The sequence below is a fragment of the Pogona vitticeps genome, chromosome 1, assembly GCF_051106095.1.
Source record: "Pogona vitticeps strain Pit_001003342236 chromosome 1, PviZW2.1, whole genome shotgun sequence".
In the NCBI taxonomy this organism is placed as follows: domain Eukaryota; kingdom Metazoa; phylum Chordata; class Lepidosauria; order Squamata; family Agamidae; genus Pogona; species Pogona vitticeps.
The window spans coordinates 331758564-331774147 of NC_135783.1; the positions used below are offsets into that span (position 1 = coordinate 331758564).

At 40.3% G+C, this 15584-nt stretch overlaps 1 protein-coding gene across 1 annotated transcript in view; it reads left to right on the forward strand.

Annotated features, from left to right (window-relative positions):
• Nucleotides 1–5154: 5154 nt before the first annotated feature.
• CHGA (chromogranin A) overlaps nt 5155–15584 on the forward strand; it is a 30548-nt gene continuing 20118 nt past the window's right edge. Inside the window, exons 1-2 of the mRNA XM_020802193.3 lie at nt 5155–5622; nt 6569–6615. Coding sequence (XP_020657852.3) covers nt 5577–5622; nt 6569–6615 — 93 coding nt within the window. The 5' untranslated portion in view covers nt 5155–5576. The remainder of the gene's footprint in view (nt 5623–6568; nt 6616–15584) is intronic.

Consider the following 15584-nt stretch of genomic DNA (forward strand, 5'->3'; position numbering starts at 1 on the left):
CAAGGAAACACAACAGCTGACTGAGAGACCCTTGAGGGTGTTGCTGCCATCTTGGGTTGATGGCGATATGGTCCTGGGGGCTAGATAAGAAGAGAATTGAAAAGTAACTGTTGCTAGGTGACAAATGGCTTCCCAACAAGCCCCTTAAGCTGTGTCTGTCCCTGCATAAGTATCTTGGCTCTGAAAAGGTTGCCTGCTTATTGATTCTCATCCTGATTAAAGCAATCTCACCTTTATGCAGTTTGATTGCTTGGTGATCATGCACCGTCATGCATTGTAGCAGAGTTTCGAAAGGGGATGGAGACTAATGCGATAGCTTTAAAGCAAAAACCAGCATGGAACTACTAATCCCAGAATCCTCTAGCTAGCATGATGTCAGCTGTGCTGCCTGGGAAGTTCTGGGAGTTGTTGTGCAAAAAGGAACTTTTCTTACGTGTTGCTGAAAAGCCACCAGAGTCTATTCTTCTTCTTTGGCATCTGCTTCCTGATTTCCCAAGTACATCCTCACAATGTGTACATTGTACAATGCATCAGGATTTTGTGTTGTATGTGATCTCTGCCATCTTAAAAAATGTGTGTATGCAATTTTAAGTGGCATGTGTACATTTATACACCTATGTGAGTCTACTCTTGTCAGGAGCCATCCAGATGGTCTGATCTACAACCCTCCCCTCATCGTTTCCAGTCAGTATGACTGTTGCTGGTTGGGGATGATGGGCACAGAAGTTAAACATACTGTATCTGGAGAACACTAGGTTGAGGGGATGACTTGTGTTATCAGACTTCACAGAAAAAAGTGAAACAAAATTATAGAATTTTCAAACATTTGGTGATAGCATCATAATCATGTGTTGTTCAGTCAATTCTGACTTATGATGGCCTTTTCCAGGCTTTTCTAAACAGAGAATATTCAGAAGTGGCGTATCATTCCCTTCTACTGGGTGCACCCTGGGTCTATGCACTTGGCAAAGGCCACACAGGCTGGGTGTAGTTGAATTTGATCAAACTCTAGGAGGCAGTGGAAGACAGGAGGGCCTGGCATGCTCCAGTCCATGGGGTCACAAAGACTCGGACACGATTTAATGACTAAACAACAAGAAAAGTTTAAAGAAGCATACTGGGGATTCAAACTCCCAACATCTGACTCTGCAGTCAGATATCTAAACCCCTGAACTATATGGGACCTAGCTAATCGGTGTCTACTGTATACAGTTCTCTTATGCTGAGAGCTTGTAGAAATGAGGTGGAACTTTAAGAGAATTCAGTCCAGGAAAGAAAAGTGTATATGCATTTTCTAGGTGTGTTCTGATCACCTTCATCTCACTTAAAATTTGCAGCAATGCAGAAGTAGGTTGCAGCCCATGAAAGCTGACACCAAATAAAACATAAAACAGTCTTTAAGGTGCTGAAAGATGGCTGGTCACATTTAAAATGCAACCACCCTAAAGGGCAAGATTATCACGTGATGTAGAATAACAAATGCCATAGTAACAGGATAGTAGAATGATTTCACCTACATCTCAACAGAATAGGATTAGTCGTTGCCATGCTTTTCATTTTCTCTTACAGATAACGTACCTTGTAATCTCTTCAACCTATCTTTTTCCTCAATAAGATTTGCATCATCAACAGCAGGGGCAGCAGGAAGGGTAAATATAATCTGGGAAAATACTGGTGGGCAACCTCTGTAGATAGGACTGATTTCTTTATTGTGTATAGTGAATTTAAACAGCTGGGTAGATTATTGTCTGTAGACTAGAAAAAGCTAGCTCACATCCGCCTTCTATAAAGACTTCCTTACTTATATTAAAACAAAGAGTTTCATGCTTATGTAAACAGTCAGATTTATGAAATGCTACTGATATTGGCTGGTACGTCACGGAAAGGACTCGTGATTCTTCTTGCAGGTGTTTTTCGGTGTTCCATGTGCATCTCGCATGGCAAACTTTTAAAATGGCAAAGGGAAGTACGCTTCTCCACAAGAATCTAGACACATATGGCAGACTGAAATTAGGAAGGTGTGATGTGTTGTGTTCCTTGCCGTGTGTCCCTTACTGCATTTTCTCTGGTTCTTCTTTTGTATCACAGTGGGTGTGTTGCAGATGTGTCTTCTAGATGTGTTCAGACTACAACTCCCACCCTTTTCTGCTATGACACACTGGTTGGGATGCTCGGAGATCAAATACATCTGGAGACAGTCAGTTTAGGGAAAGGCTGTAATAATGGAAGGGTCAACTTGTATTCAGTTGCCCTGTGCTTAACTACAGTGAATTATCTTCCAGAGTTGAAAGTGAAATGAGACTCCTGTTTACATATGCCATCAAGTCAGTTGTAACTTAATAATGCCCCTGTGGATTAATGAGCTACAAAAGTCCTATCATCAATAACCCTGATCAGGTCTTGCAAACTAAAGACTGTGACTTCCTTTATTGAGTTAATCCATCTCATATTTGATTTCCCTCTTTTCCTACTGCCTTCATTTTTCCCCCTAGCATTATTTTTCCCCAGTGAGTCTTGTCTGCTTTTCCTCTTCCAAAATAGGATACCCTCAGTTTAGGCATTTTAACTTCTACAGCCTAGGCTTGTTTTGATAGAAAAATCCACCTACATGTCTTTCTGGTGGTCTACAGTGTCTTTAAACTCTTCTAACCCCACATTTCAAATAAACTGGGATTTTTCCCTGATTGCTTCCTTAATTTTCACACACATAGCAATTTGGAAACACCACAGGAAAAAATAATCTTTCCCTTATTTTCCAGCATCCTATCCTTACACACTTCAGGATCATTTCTAGTTCTTTAATATTAGCCCTTCCAAGTCTCAGTGTTCTTTTGATTTCTTGGCTACAGTTTCCTTCTGGGTTGATGACTGAACATTTTAATATTCAGTGAAAAGCAGCGTTTAAGGACCCTTTGGCGCAGTGGTTAAACCCTGCTCATGACCTGAATTTGATCCCATCCTTAGATAGTTGGCTTAAGGTTGACTCAGTCTTCCACCCTTCTGGGTTCTATAAACTGAGTAACCAGCTTGTTGGGAGGGCAATATGTAGCCTGTATAATTAAATTGTAAATGTCCACAGAGAGCATTAAGTACTATATGGTAGTATAAAAGCAGCAGCACATTTTGCATTAGAAGTGATGGAGAAACACTTCTCGTGGTGGTCCATCCCCATCCATGATGAACATGTCCTGAACTTACGTATCTTACAAAGCACCTGTACCCGTATATATTTGTTGCATTTATAACTGAGCCTCCTTCCAAAGAGTTTAGGCATCAACCATTATTCTACGTGCCCTTCCTTCCAGCCTGAATTTAGCTTCACAATAATCTTGTTTATGTATTTATTTGTTCACAACAGCAAATTGCTGCTCTGCACAATATAGTTCATTTTTAATCGCCCCATTATAGGGTTTTCAAGATACAGTATAAAATATGGAGAGTAAATGCCTTCTTCTTAGTAGTGCTAAAGAGTCTTTGCCTGAGTAAACTCCCAAGCACCTCCACTGCTTCTGCTTTTGCCAGATAGCTGCTCTTCTTAAGTTTTTCTGCCTTCATCACAATTGAAACCACAAATTCTGCTGATGTGACAGTTTATTCCGGAGAAGGAATCAGGGCTCAGCTTTGTAACAGAATCGAGCCTCCTGATGACATTGCTCAGTCCTTTCTCAGGTTGTCAGATCCGCTCACCATGTTAAGGGGTACATCCAAGAGGCAGAAACTTGATGGCACAGAATGACAACATATATATATGGTACAGAATGACAACATAGATATATCTATGAAATAGGTTACACTTAGAGATCATGACTGGCTAGTGGCCATCACATGAGTTTCATGGTTCAGTAGTGGTATGAACCAAGCTTTCCCCAAATCTAATCCAACATATTATCTTTCTTTCTCACACAGCTTCACTTGGCTCTTTGCTTATGGAAATTGTAGCTTGATACATCTAGAGGGTGCCAGATTGAGGAAGCTGGTCTAACTCCTGATATAATCTACTGAAATTTTGCTATCTGCCTTCTCACCTTGTGAAGTTCAGTAGGTGGACCCATAGCACCTTTACTATAATGGTGGCAAGACAAGAGAAGGATCTGTCTGAAAAATGTCATTCAAAACATTTAGAGGGCCAAAGGATGAGAAATATTGCTCTAGGTTCCAGTTTAGTGGTTCTCAATCTTGGGTCTTTAGATGTTTGTGGACTACAACTTCCAGAAGCCTTCACCACTAGGTGTGCTGGCTAGGATTTCTGGGAGTTGTAGTCCAAGAACATCTGGGGACCCAAGGTTGAGAACCACTGCTCTAGACCAGTGGTCCCCAACCTTGGGCCTCCAGATGTTCTTGGACTTCAACTCCCAGAAATCCTGGCCAGCAGAGGTGGTGATGAAAGATTCTGGGAGGTGTAGTCCAAGAACATCTGGAAGCCCAAGGTTGGGAACCACTGCTCTAGACTATATGCCTGGGTCCCAGATGTTTTAACCACAGTAGCTATAAAATGTAGCTTTTACTGAAATGAAAGAAGCTTGGAGTGGACATGAGTTGAGTAGACATGGTCTAGAGGGGTGGGGTAAAAATCAAATAAATAAATAAATAAATAAATAAATTTTATGTGAAAGGATTTGTAGGTGTGTTGAGCTCTGATCCTCAAAATAAATTCCTGGATCCAGAATTCTTTTAAATTTAAAATGTGTGGAAATTGTTTGGCAGAACTCAAACAAGTTGCTTTAAAAAAAAAAACTACAATGCCTAGGATCCCCCAGCCTTCACCAGCCTTGAGAGTTGCACAATTAAGAATTGCAGTTGAGGAGTGACCTTCCTAATGATCCTAGCGTGCTCTGGTCCATGGGGTCAGGAAGAGTCAGTCACGACTAAAAAACAACATTGAAAAAATGAAAGTTGATCCCACAAGGCTCCTGCACAACACATCCGCACTTCTTTCCTTCCCTCTGCTTTCTTGATGCCAAGCCCCAGCGATTTCACTTGAGACCTTGCCTGATGGCACCCCTCACCTATTGCAGCCAGAATTAGGCAAGCCCACAGGCAAGCTTTCGCCCCTAGGCTGTGACACATGTCAAACGAGCGTCGCCCTCCCGTGTCCCAAGAGCAGAGAGTCCTGGCAGCGTGTGGGATTGGCTAGGCTCCAGCTAAGCGGGCGCTCTTAGCGGAGAAGGGTTAGCTTCACCCCCTCCACCAGCTCTGCCATTCCCAGCAAATGAGCTCTTAGACCAACCCTTCCTAAGGACGGGGGGGGGGGGCTTCCTCCTGACGCCGTTTCCGGAGGGGAGGGGAGAGGATATATAAATGAGGTGACTGCAGCTGCAGTGCCCTGTCGGGGATCATCCGCTGAAGCATTAGAAGAGCAAGAGGATCTCGGGAGAAGGGCAGGGACGGGCGGATTAAGCTCCCTCCCGGCTCAGCTTTCGCTCTCGTCCAATGTCAGTCGCCCATCGTCACTCACCAGCCGAGACCCACCGTCTACCTCCGAAGCCCAGCCTTCAGCTATAAAGCCAATAAACCTCCTCCCGCACCTCCTCGCTGCCCTCCTTTCAGCCTACCGTCTGTTTTTGGAGTCCAGCAACATGTCCCTCGCGGCAGTTTTGGCCGCCTTCTTACTCGCAGCACAAGGTAAGCCAGAGAGGGAGGGAGGGAGAGAGAGAGGGAGGGGAGGCCCCAGGTTTTTGCCTGCAGTTGCTCAGGCAAACGGTATCTTGTCCGGAACCGCTCTCCGCATTGACTGTCCTTTTCAGCACCAAGGACAGAGCCGCAGGCTTCCGCGGGGCGGTTGGCCCACATAGTGAAAGCCTGGGATGGAACGTGGGGTTGCGGGTGGGCAAAATTGATCTGGGCGGAGGGAAGGAGGGAGAGACGAGTCTCTTGTTTATGCTGAAAGGTGTGGGTTGGATTTGAGTGCATTCCTCTGTGTGTGCGTGTGAACCCTTCAGTGGGGTATAGTCAAGAGTTTTAAGCAATCTTCCGAAACACGCAAGGTCATTTTACCCCAGCAAACTTTACAAAGCCGGTTGCCGAATGCTCTTTTCTGCAACACAGCCCACATCTCTCCTGCAATTTGTGTTTTGAACCACAAAGTCATCACTCTTCTTTACCTCCCCACCCACCTCTTCTCTTTCCCCTTCCCCTTCTCTATATCAGCTTGTTTGAAATCCATATATGGTGCAATCATGAGCAGTCAATCAACGTGCCAGCCAGGTTACTCAGTCTCTGGATGCTGGAAAAGATTCCGCAGCCTACTTCTGAATGGTGGATGGCAGTTCCTTTTCCACACTTACAAAACTGTTTCCACAATCTGCTAGGTTTCACTGAAGATATCTGCTTCCGTTACTGTAGACAGGAATCCAATTCTTCTGTCCTGTTTCTGAACTTGAGAAAATGAGCAAATGGATAATGGCATGACCTGCTTTTAATGGCTCATTATTCCAATTGCGTATCTTTATGCCAGATCATCTAACTTGTACTGGCTGAATTTTGCATGGTTTGTGCCAGCTAGAGAGGACTGTTCCAAAAAATATGCAATAATATTAAATCTCTCTCTCTCTCTCTCTCTCTCTCTCAGTAATTTCACTTCCAGTAACAAACCCAACAACTCAAGATGACACTAAGGTGAGTTGCCAAGTCAATGTTGTTTTCCTCGTCATTAAACAAATCCTTGGGAGCATGTTCTAGCCTATCTATCTGAAAGATTCCTTGATACAATGCTTTTAAAAAGAAGTACACTCAGGATTTGAGGATGTTTTCTAGTGTTCGCCTAAACTACTGTTCATCAGGGGAAAACAATGGTTAAATGACACACATGCACTCATTAAAGAAGCACGTTTTTCTGCACATCTACTGTAGGGGAAACCCAAGTTTGTTGATATGTAATGTGCAAAACAGATTTTTCCCCCTGCAATGTTTTCTGCTTGTTGTGTGATAACTCTCTGCAATGAGGACCTGTATTTGGTTTCATAAGTTTTCAATAGAAGCTTTAAATGTTGGTCTCGAGTAACTGAAAGAGTGCAGTAGAGTTCCAGTTATATTCTGGATAAGCCCATTTTGAGCTAAACCTAACCCCCCCCCCACTCCACACCCCGCTGTTAAAGTGCATAAGGGTTACTGGAAACAAAACTGAATATTGACATTAGGACTGAGGCGCTGCCTGAAATGAAGCAAAATAAAAGTAAACACACTTGCTGAAAGAACAGACACTGTGCAAATGTATTATTATTTCGGGTAAGTGTGTATTCCATGGAAACAATGATACTGATGTAAGATTATTTAAAAACTTACAGTAAATTAAATTCACATTTGAAATAGGTGTCAGTGAGGATTTCATTTCACTTTGTTTTCTATGAGAATTTATCAATTTAAAAAATTCTTTATATTTTTATGAAAATAGTGTATGTGTATGAGAGAGAGAGAGGAATGGAGGAACCACCTTAATGACAAATTTCTCCACCCAGATCCTTATGCGTTCAACATACTGATGCTGAATTAGAGCTGCCATGTCTTTTTTCTAAAAGATTCCTCACCTTTAACAGATTTATGGGAGGCAAATACCATATGGCTGTCTGTTCTGAGAGTATACCTACTGAGTTTGGACACTGCAAATGGGTGGGAATTTTAATTTCATTTCATCTTTGCCATAATCCACAAATGTCTTAGTTTTCACAATGGAAATAATTTAAGATTTTGGGAAATTAAGGTGCAGAAAGTAATAAAACAGATTCTTCCATCCTTAATTTGAAGAAGTGGTTGGATATAGGGATGGCTGCAGTTGAGATAGAAAAAGAAATGAAAAGAGAAGAGTAAAATGGCCAGAACTTTAGCCAGCACTGTGTAGCAACGGAACTATAGGAAAATAGGGCTACTGGAAATTATTTACTTCTATTTGTCAATCCAGAGTACAGACTCACATCTTTCTTCTCTCTGTACATTTCTCACTAGTTTTATGTTTCTCTGGGAGGAATATATGTTACACTGAATCAATGTATTGCTTTACTCACTATACCTCTCACCTGGATCTATTTACTGTTGCTGTATATAGTGCAGCTGCCATCTGCTTGTATCCCATTGTGATCTAGTTTGCATAGAAACATACAATGTGGGTTGGGGGAGGTGGGATGCCCAGATATCCTTTGGAGTTTGGGGATGAACTGGGCGTTCCTTTCACACTTTTGAAGTCCTTAAAGACATAGTCCCATGCATGTGTCTATTGCAAGCGCACAAGTAGAATCAAGAGAGTTATGGAGTAATATACTTTCACACCCATGTTGCAAGTCTGATGTGAATGCATATCTCCATCCACACGGCGCAATGTAGATGGAGAGAGCACCAATCATTTTCCATGAAGATGCGCATTTCATGATAAATCTGTATGCAAATATCCATCCAAATTCAGGATTCCAATCCAGTAAGGGAATCCATACATGAAACACTGTTTTAGGTATCCTGTGCTGGATTATAGTGTTTATTTAGCATAGCCTTGCACGTAAATACAACGAACTGCCAACATCCCATCCTACAATGTACATTGCTGTTGGTGCAGGTGGTTTTTTGTTTGTTTTTGTTCCTTGGTACCTGCTGCTTTCTGTGAAGGTGGAAACTTTCTTTTGGAGATTTGTCATGCTATGCTTAACGTAGCTATATTTTAAAATCTGCCACTATTTCAATTTACCAAAATAGGTTCCCTTATTTATTTATTTATTTATTTATTGATTGATTGATTGATTGATTGATTGATTTGATTTGATTTGATTTGATTTGATTTGATTTATACTCCGCCTATCTGGACCACCGGACCACTCTAGGCGGCTCTTAGTCAATTTTAAGATTTTTGTGGATTCTGAAAAGCTTTTGCTAGTGTTCCCTGCTAGGTACCTTAATGAAAGTAAAATAAAATAAAATACCACAATATAAAATCAAACAAAAATAATAATTAATTCAAGAAATACACAGCCCTCTCCATGTGAGCCTGAGACCTGGAGGGTAATTTAATATGGCACTCCAAGCAGGCTCAGCAGCCATCTGCAGCATCTGAAAGTCTTGGGACATTTACTGTGGTTTTGGTTTTGGTGATGAGCCACACACTGGGTCAGATCATTGTAACTGGGTAGGATTTTCCAGCATAAGTGTAGATCTCTATTTCTGAAGGCACCACACCTTGCTTTGAGACAACTGTGATAGGCCCACAAACTTCCTTTTTCTACCACATCCATCCAGATACAGTTCAGCATAGAGCTATATGAATTGATGCTGCAGATTCTTCCTTAACTTTGCCCTCTGTAGTACAACATACTAAATCCATTGTCTGTGGCTTAAATCCAGAGTCTAGCACAGCAAAACCCGATGGAAGTCCTTAATATCCCAGTGAATTACCATGTGTTTTCCCTGAAAATTAGACAGGGTCTTATTTATTTATTTATTTATTTATTTATTTATTTATTTATTTATTTATTTATTTATTTATTTATTTATTTATTTATCCTGCCCTTCTAGACATATGTCTACTCCAAAAAAATGCACTAGGGGAAAAGCGGAGTTTTAATTTTGATATTGCAATATGAATACAGTAGCCTGGACGTATATTTTTATTTCTCCTTCCCTCCTATTTTCCCCTTACACCCCCCCCCCTTTTACCTGCTGTATTCCATACCCTAAACCAATGTATTTTTTAAAAAAAAACACTAGAGGTTATTTTCAGGGGATGTTTTATTTTTTCATGTACAACAATCTACATTTATTCAAATACAGTTATGTCATCTGCTGCACAAGGGTGGAGGGTGGGGTTTCACTTAACTTATTTTGGGTAGGGCTTATATTACGAGCATCCTGAAAAATCATAGTAGGGCTTATTTTCAGGTTAGGTCTTATTTTCGGGGAAGAAGGGGATCTAAAATGGAGTGGGAATCTTGCATCTTTCCAGATACTGTTTTACTGCAACTCCTGCTGGCTGGGGCTGATAGGACTTTGAATCCAGTTACCTCTGGAAGGCCATCAGTTTTCCACCTCAGTCTTGAGCAATGTTTGAAAAAGTTACCTTTTTCTGATTACAGCTGTTAGAATTCCGCACCTAGCACAGCCAGAGGTGAGGGATTCCAAAGGGTGAAGTCCGAAAGAGTTAATTTCCCAAGGTGTGATTTAATAGAAAAGACTATTATTTGATTTCTTTAAAAGTCTGAACGTTGAGGAGGTTTTATAAAGGAAGCCGTGTACTAAAGCTATCTGATGATCCAGTCAGAATTGTTCCCAGTGCTAGTTAGCCATTCTGATGTGAATGTATGAAGTGAGTGTGCGTTGGAATGTGGGGTTTATGGAAATAACTCCAAGATCCATGGAGGGAAAGCAATATATACAGATACTAAATAAGTAAAGGCTAGTTAGAAGATTCCTGATTCCCCAGTGTCAATTGAGAATGGTAGTAACCTACCACCTAAAAAGGTTGGTGGAGTCAAGTTATGAAGGCAGGAACTCCAGACATTCTTACCTGGGAATAACGTTGTAGAACTTACTTCAAAGTAGACATGATCAGAATTCTCCTGGAAAATTTCATTCATTCATTTAAAATGTTTAAATTCTGTCTTTCACTTGCAAAGGAGAGGTACTCTGCACACCAAAATTATTGTAAAAAGGGCAGAGAAATATTAATTCTTAGGATTATGGTTCCCAAAATCCCCGGACTGAAAATTGTAGACCAAAGAAGCAATTTTTCCAAGCTCTGGGTATAAATTAACTACAAATGACACTGCTGTTCACTAAGCACATATGGAATAGCCAATTTCCCTGCGTGGAACACTAGACCATCATATGAACGTGGGCCCCTGTCACAGCCTCTCTTGCTGATTTTGATCATCCAGCGTTGCTGACAATACAAGAAAGCAAGTGCTGTGAGTTAGGAAGTTACCCTTCATCCGTAGTATAAAACTGCCAGCACATCTCTATTGATTTTTCACTGGGCACCCATGATACCATTCACCAACTGCCGTGCTGGGCATACTGCAAAGTACTGTAACACGGAGCAGATGCTTTGGGCAGCAAATTCCAGAGGAAAGTACCATTAATCTTACTCCAGTGTTAATTTCTGTATGTCCTTTAAAAAATGAGCTGCACCTTCAATCTATAAAAAAGTACCTAAAGTTAGCCCTGGCAATATTCAGCATAGAAAGTATTTTCCCCTATACAAACTTTTCTCCTGTGTAAGCTAATGGCCAACCAGATGAATGAATACATTTTGAAGGTCTTGATTTGTGGGTTTGAATTCCTGAAGGGCCTGGATGCTTTTGGAATATGTTGGGACTTTTTCTCTATTTGTGACAAATTTAGGAGAATGTCTCTTATTAGAAAATCACTACAGGAGGGTGGGGAATTCTGCTTGATCACTTTCTGATTGCTTTCATTCCTTTTTCTGCAAATGCACAGTGTTCTCTTTTCCTATCTGTTCTAAAACTAATCCAGACTTTTGTGAACCATGACAAAGGCCTCCTTGGCTCCCTTAATGGGGACTATCAATTAATTTATAAGAAGAAATCCAGCTTAGCCTTCTGTCCAGAAAGGATGACTTGAAGACTAGGAAACTTTATGCCCAGATGTGTGTAGGTGAACTGGTTGTGCATATTAGGTCCTTTTGGAAGGGCATGTAAGAATCATCCATGAGATAACAGATATAATTATCAATGGCTACTACTCATTATCTCCAGTATCAGAGGCAATATGCTTTTCTGAATAATCAGTTACCAGGGAGCACCAGCAGTAGAGTGCAATTGCACCAACGTCCCATCTGTGAGTTTCCCATTGGCATCTGGTTGGCCATTGTGTAAAACAGATTGCTGGATCAGATGTGTTTTTGGTCCAGCAGCTTTTTTTCTTTTTAAGGCCTTGTGGGACACTGTTTGTATGTGTAAAGTTTTCAGTTCATATGCCCTTTTACTCCGTGTTTACTCCAGTTTTGAGCTAATCAGATTTATGTCGGGTAAAAAGACATAAATCGTGGTCAAGAATTGATGAATGTTGGATCTCAACAAGCCTAATGAAAGAATTGGAGCAAATAGATATTTTACCTAATACATTTGCAGATCACAGTCCCATTTCAATACAATTGGGTAGCAAATCAAGTGAATTTAATTGGAAGCTCAATACTTCACATTTTAAAAATGAGGAGTTTATCAAGCAAATAAAAGAAGACATGGACTTCTTCTTGTAACAGAACATGAGGCCAGAAACACAAATGACAATGGTTTGGGAGGCAAGTAAGGCATTTTTTAGAGGAACAGTCATAAGATTTGCATTAAAACAAAAAGAGAAAGACAGAAAAAATGTAAGATTTTGGAAAATAGATTAGTCTCAGATGAACTACAGCAGAAACAAAATCCATTAAATACAGAACTGAAAGAGAAGATAACATTAGTATACCACCAGATAAATATATTGATCACTGAGGAAACTGCAAAGAAGCTTAAATTGTCAAAGCAAATTTTTTTAAAAAATGCAAATAAGCCAGGGAGATGGTTAACATATAAATTAAGGAAAGAGAAGGAGAAAACAATAATGCAAATACTGAAAGATGAAACAGGGGCTGAGAAATCTAAACAAGAAGAAATAAAAAAGATTGTTGACGACTTTACTGAAGTTTATACAGTAAAAAGGAAGTAGACAAAGAATCTCAGAAAGAATATGCACTGAAATACAATAAAATGAAACTGACTAAAGATCAAATGTGCTCTTTAAATGAGCCTTTAATATATGCAGAAATTACAGAAGCCTTCAAAAAGCAAAAAAAAAAAAAAAAAGGAAATTACCAGGCCCAGATTGTCTTCCATTTGAATATTGCAAAGAATTAGAAAATGTGTTGCTTAAATCATATAAGAATCTCTTGGAATTTGTTGAAGAAAAGACAGAATTGCCACCAACGTGGTCCAAAGCGATGATCTCTCTCATATATAAGGAAAACATGGACCATAAAGAAATTAAAAACTATAGACTGCTCTTATTACTAAATGTGGATTACAAAATATATGCAACCACGTTGGCAACTAGACTGAAAAGAATCTTAATACAGACAATACATCAGGACCAATCGGGCTTCCTTCCAAAAAGACAGATGAAAAATAATATAAGGATAATCTTAAATACTTCGGAATACTATGAAGCTCATCCGGAAAAACAAATGGCTATGATATTCTTGGATGCAGAAAAAGCTTTTCATAATCTGAATTGGAATGTTACGCTAAACCAATTGAAAGTACTACAAGTTGGAGAAATTTTTTGGAAATTAATTAAAGCAATCTATACCCAGCAAAAGGCAAAAGTTAAAATCAATGGAGAGCTGACGAAAGAAATACAAATACAGAAAGGTACAAGACAGGGGTGCCCACTCTTTCCATTACTATTCATTTTTACTCTAGAAATATTAACTGAGCAAATTAGAGATAAAAAGGAAATAAAAGGATTGAAAGTAAGAGGTCATACTTCCAAGCTTTTGCAGATGATCCCGTTATTTTTTTTTGGAGGATCCAATGGACTAAATTGAAGGTCTGATGGAGATGCTGATGAATTTTGGTGATATGGCAGGAATGAAAATAAACCAAAAGAAAACAAAAATATTTGTTAATAGAAATTAATAGAAAGGACTAACTTTTAAGAAGAGAAGAGAGTCAGATACTTTGGGATCCAAATCACAAAGAAAACTAGTACATTATTCAAAGATAATTATATGAAGTTGATTGAAGAGATACAGAACAGCTTGGAGACATGGGACAAATTACAGCTATCGTTGATGGGAAAAAATTATTTTTATTTCAGACAATTCCCATAATATTAAAACAGTCATTTTTTCAATAACCTACAAGATAATCATGAGATTTGTGTAGCAAGGTAAAAAAACCAAGAATTAAAATTAAAGCAATGCAAGATGCCAAACAAAGAGCAGGTTTTGGTCTCCCAGACTGGGTATTGTATTATGGAGCCTGTGTATTAGTCTGGATAAAGGAATGGATAACTTTAGATAATGATAGACTACTCAAGTTGGAAAGACATAATTTACAGTTAGGTTGGCATGCTTTTCTATGGTACAAAAAAGATAAAGAGCAGAAAAGTTTCAACTCACATATAAGAAGAGCCCTACTAGGGACTTGGAAAAAGATAATCCAGCAGATTTACCAAAAAACACCAGGCTGGGTATCACCCATAGAGGCCTTTACACAACCTAACCTCATGACAGAAGCGAAACTTTTAAGATATCAAGATCTATTAAAAAATTATTGTAGTTAAGGTCCAAAGAAGAGTTAGAAACACAAAACATATCTAGACTGGTGGTCCAGAGTATAAGTGAAATCTAAGTACTGTATGTGTGTGTTTAGTCGTTTAGTCGTGTCCGACTCTTCGTGACCCCATGGACCAGAGCACGCCAGGCCCTCCTGTCTTCTACTGGCCTCCCGGAGTTGTGTCAGGTTCATGTTGGTTGCTTCGCAGACACTGTCCAGCCATCTCATCCTCGGTCATCCCCTTCTCCTCTTGCCATCACACCTTCCTAACATCAAGGTTTTTTCCAAGGACTCTTTTCTTCTCATGAGATGGCCAAAGTACTGGAGCCTCAGCTTCAGGATCTGTCCTTCAAGTGAGCATTCAGGGTTGATTTCCTTTAGAACTGATAGGTTTGTTCTCCTTGCAGTCCAGGGGATTCTCAAGAGCCTCCTCCAGCACCACAATTCAAAGGCATCAATTCTTCGGCGGTCTGCTTTCTTTATGGTCCAGCTCTCACTTCCATACATCACGACAGGAAAAACCATAGCTTTGACTATTCGGACTTTTGTTGGCAAGGTGATGTCTCTGCTTTTCAAGATGCTGTCAAGATTTGTCATCGCTTTCCTCCCAAGAAGAAGGCGCCTTTTAATTTCAGGGCTGCTGTCTCCATCTGAAGTAATCATGGAGCCCAGGAAGATAAAATTTGACACTACCTCCATATCTTCCCCTTCAATTTCCCAGGAGGTGATGGGACCAGTGGCCATGATCTTAGTTTTTTTGATGTTGAGTTTCAGACCGTTTTTTGCACTCTCCTCTTTCACTCTCATTACAAGGTTCTTTAATTCCTCCTCACTTTCTGCCATCAGAGTGGTATCATCTGCATATCGGAGGTTGTTGATATTTCTTCCGGCAATCTTAATTCCAGCTTGGGTTTCTTCCAGTCCAGCCTTCCGCATGATGTATTCTGCATATAAGTTAAATAAGCTGGGGGACAATATACAGCCTTGCCGTACTCCTTTCCCAATTTTGAACCACTCAGTTGTTCCATGACCAGTTCTAACTGTTGCTTCCTGTCCCACATATAGGTTTCTCAGGAGACAGATAAAGTGGTCAGGCACTCCCATTTCTTTAAGAACTTGCCATAGTTTGCTGTGGTCCACACAGTCAAAGGCTTTCGCATAGTCAATGAAGCAGAAGTAGATATTTTTCTGGAACTCTCTGGCTTTCTCCATAATCCAGCGCAAGTTAGCAATTTGGTCTCGAGTTCCTCTGCCTCTTCGGAATCCAGCTTGTACTTCTGGGAGTTCTCGGTCCACATACTGCTGAAGCCTACCTTGGAGGATTTTGAGCATAAC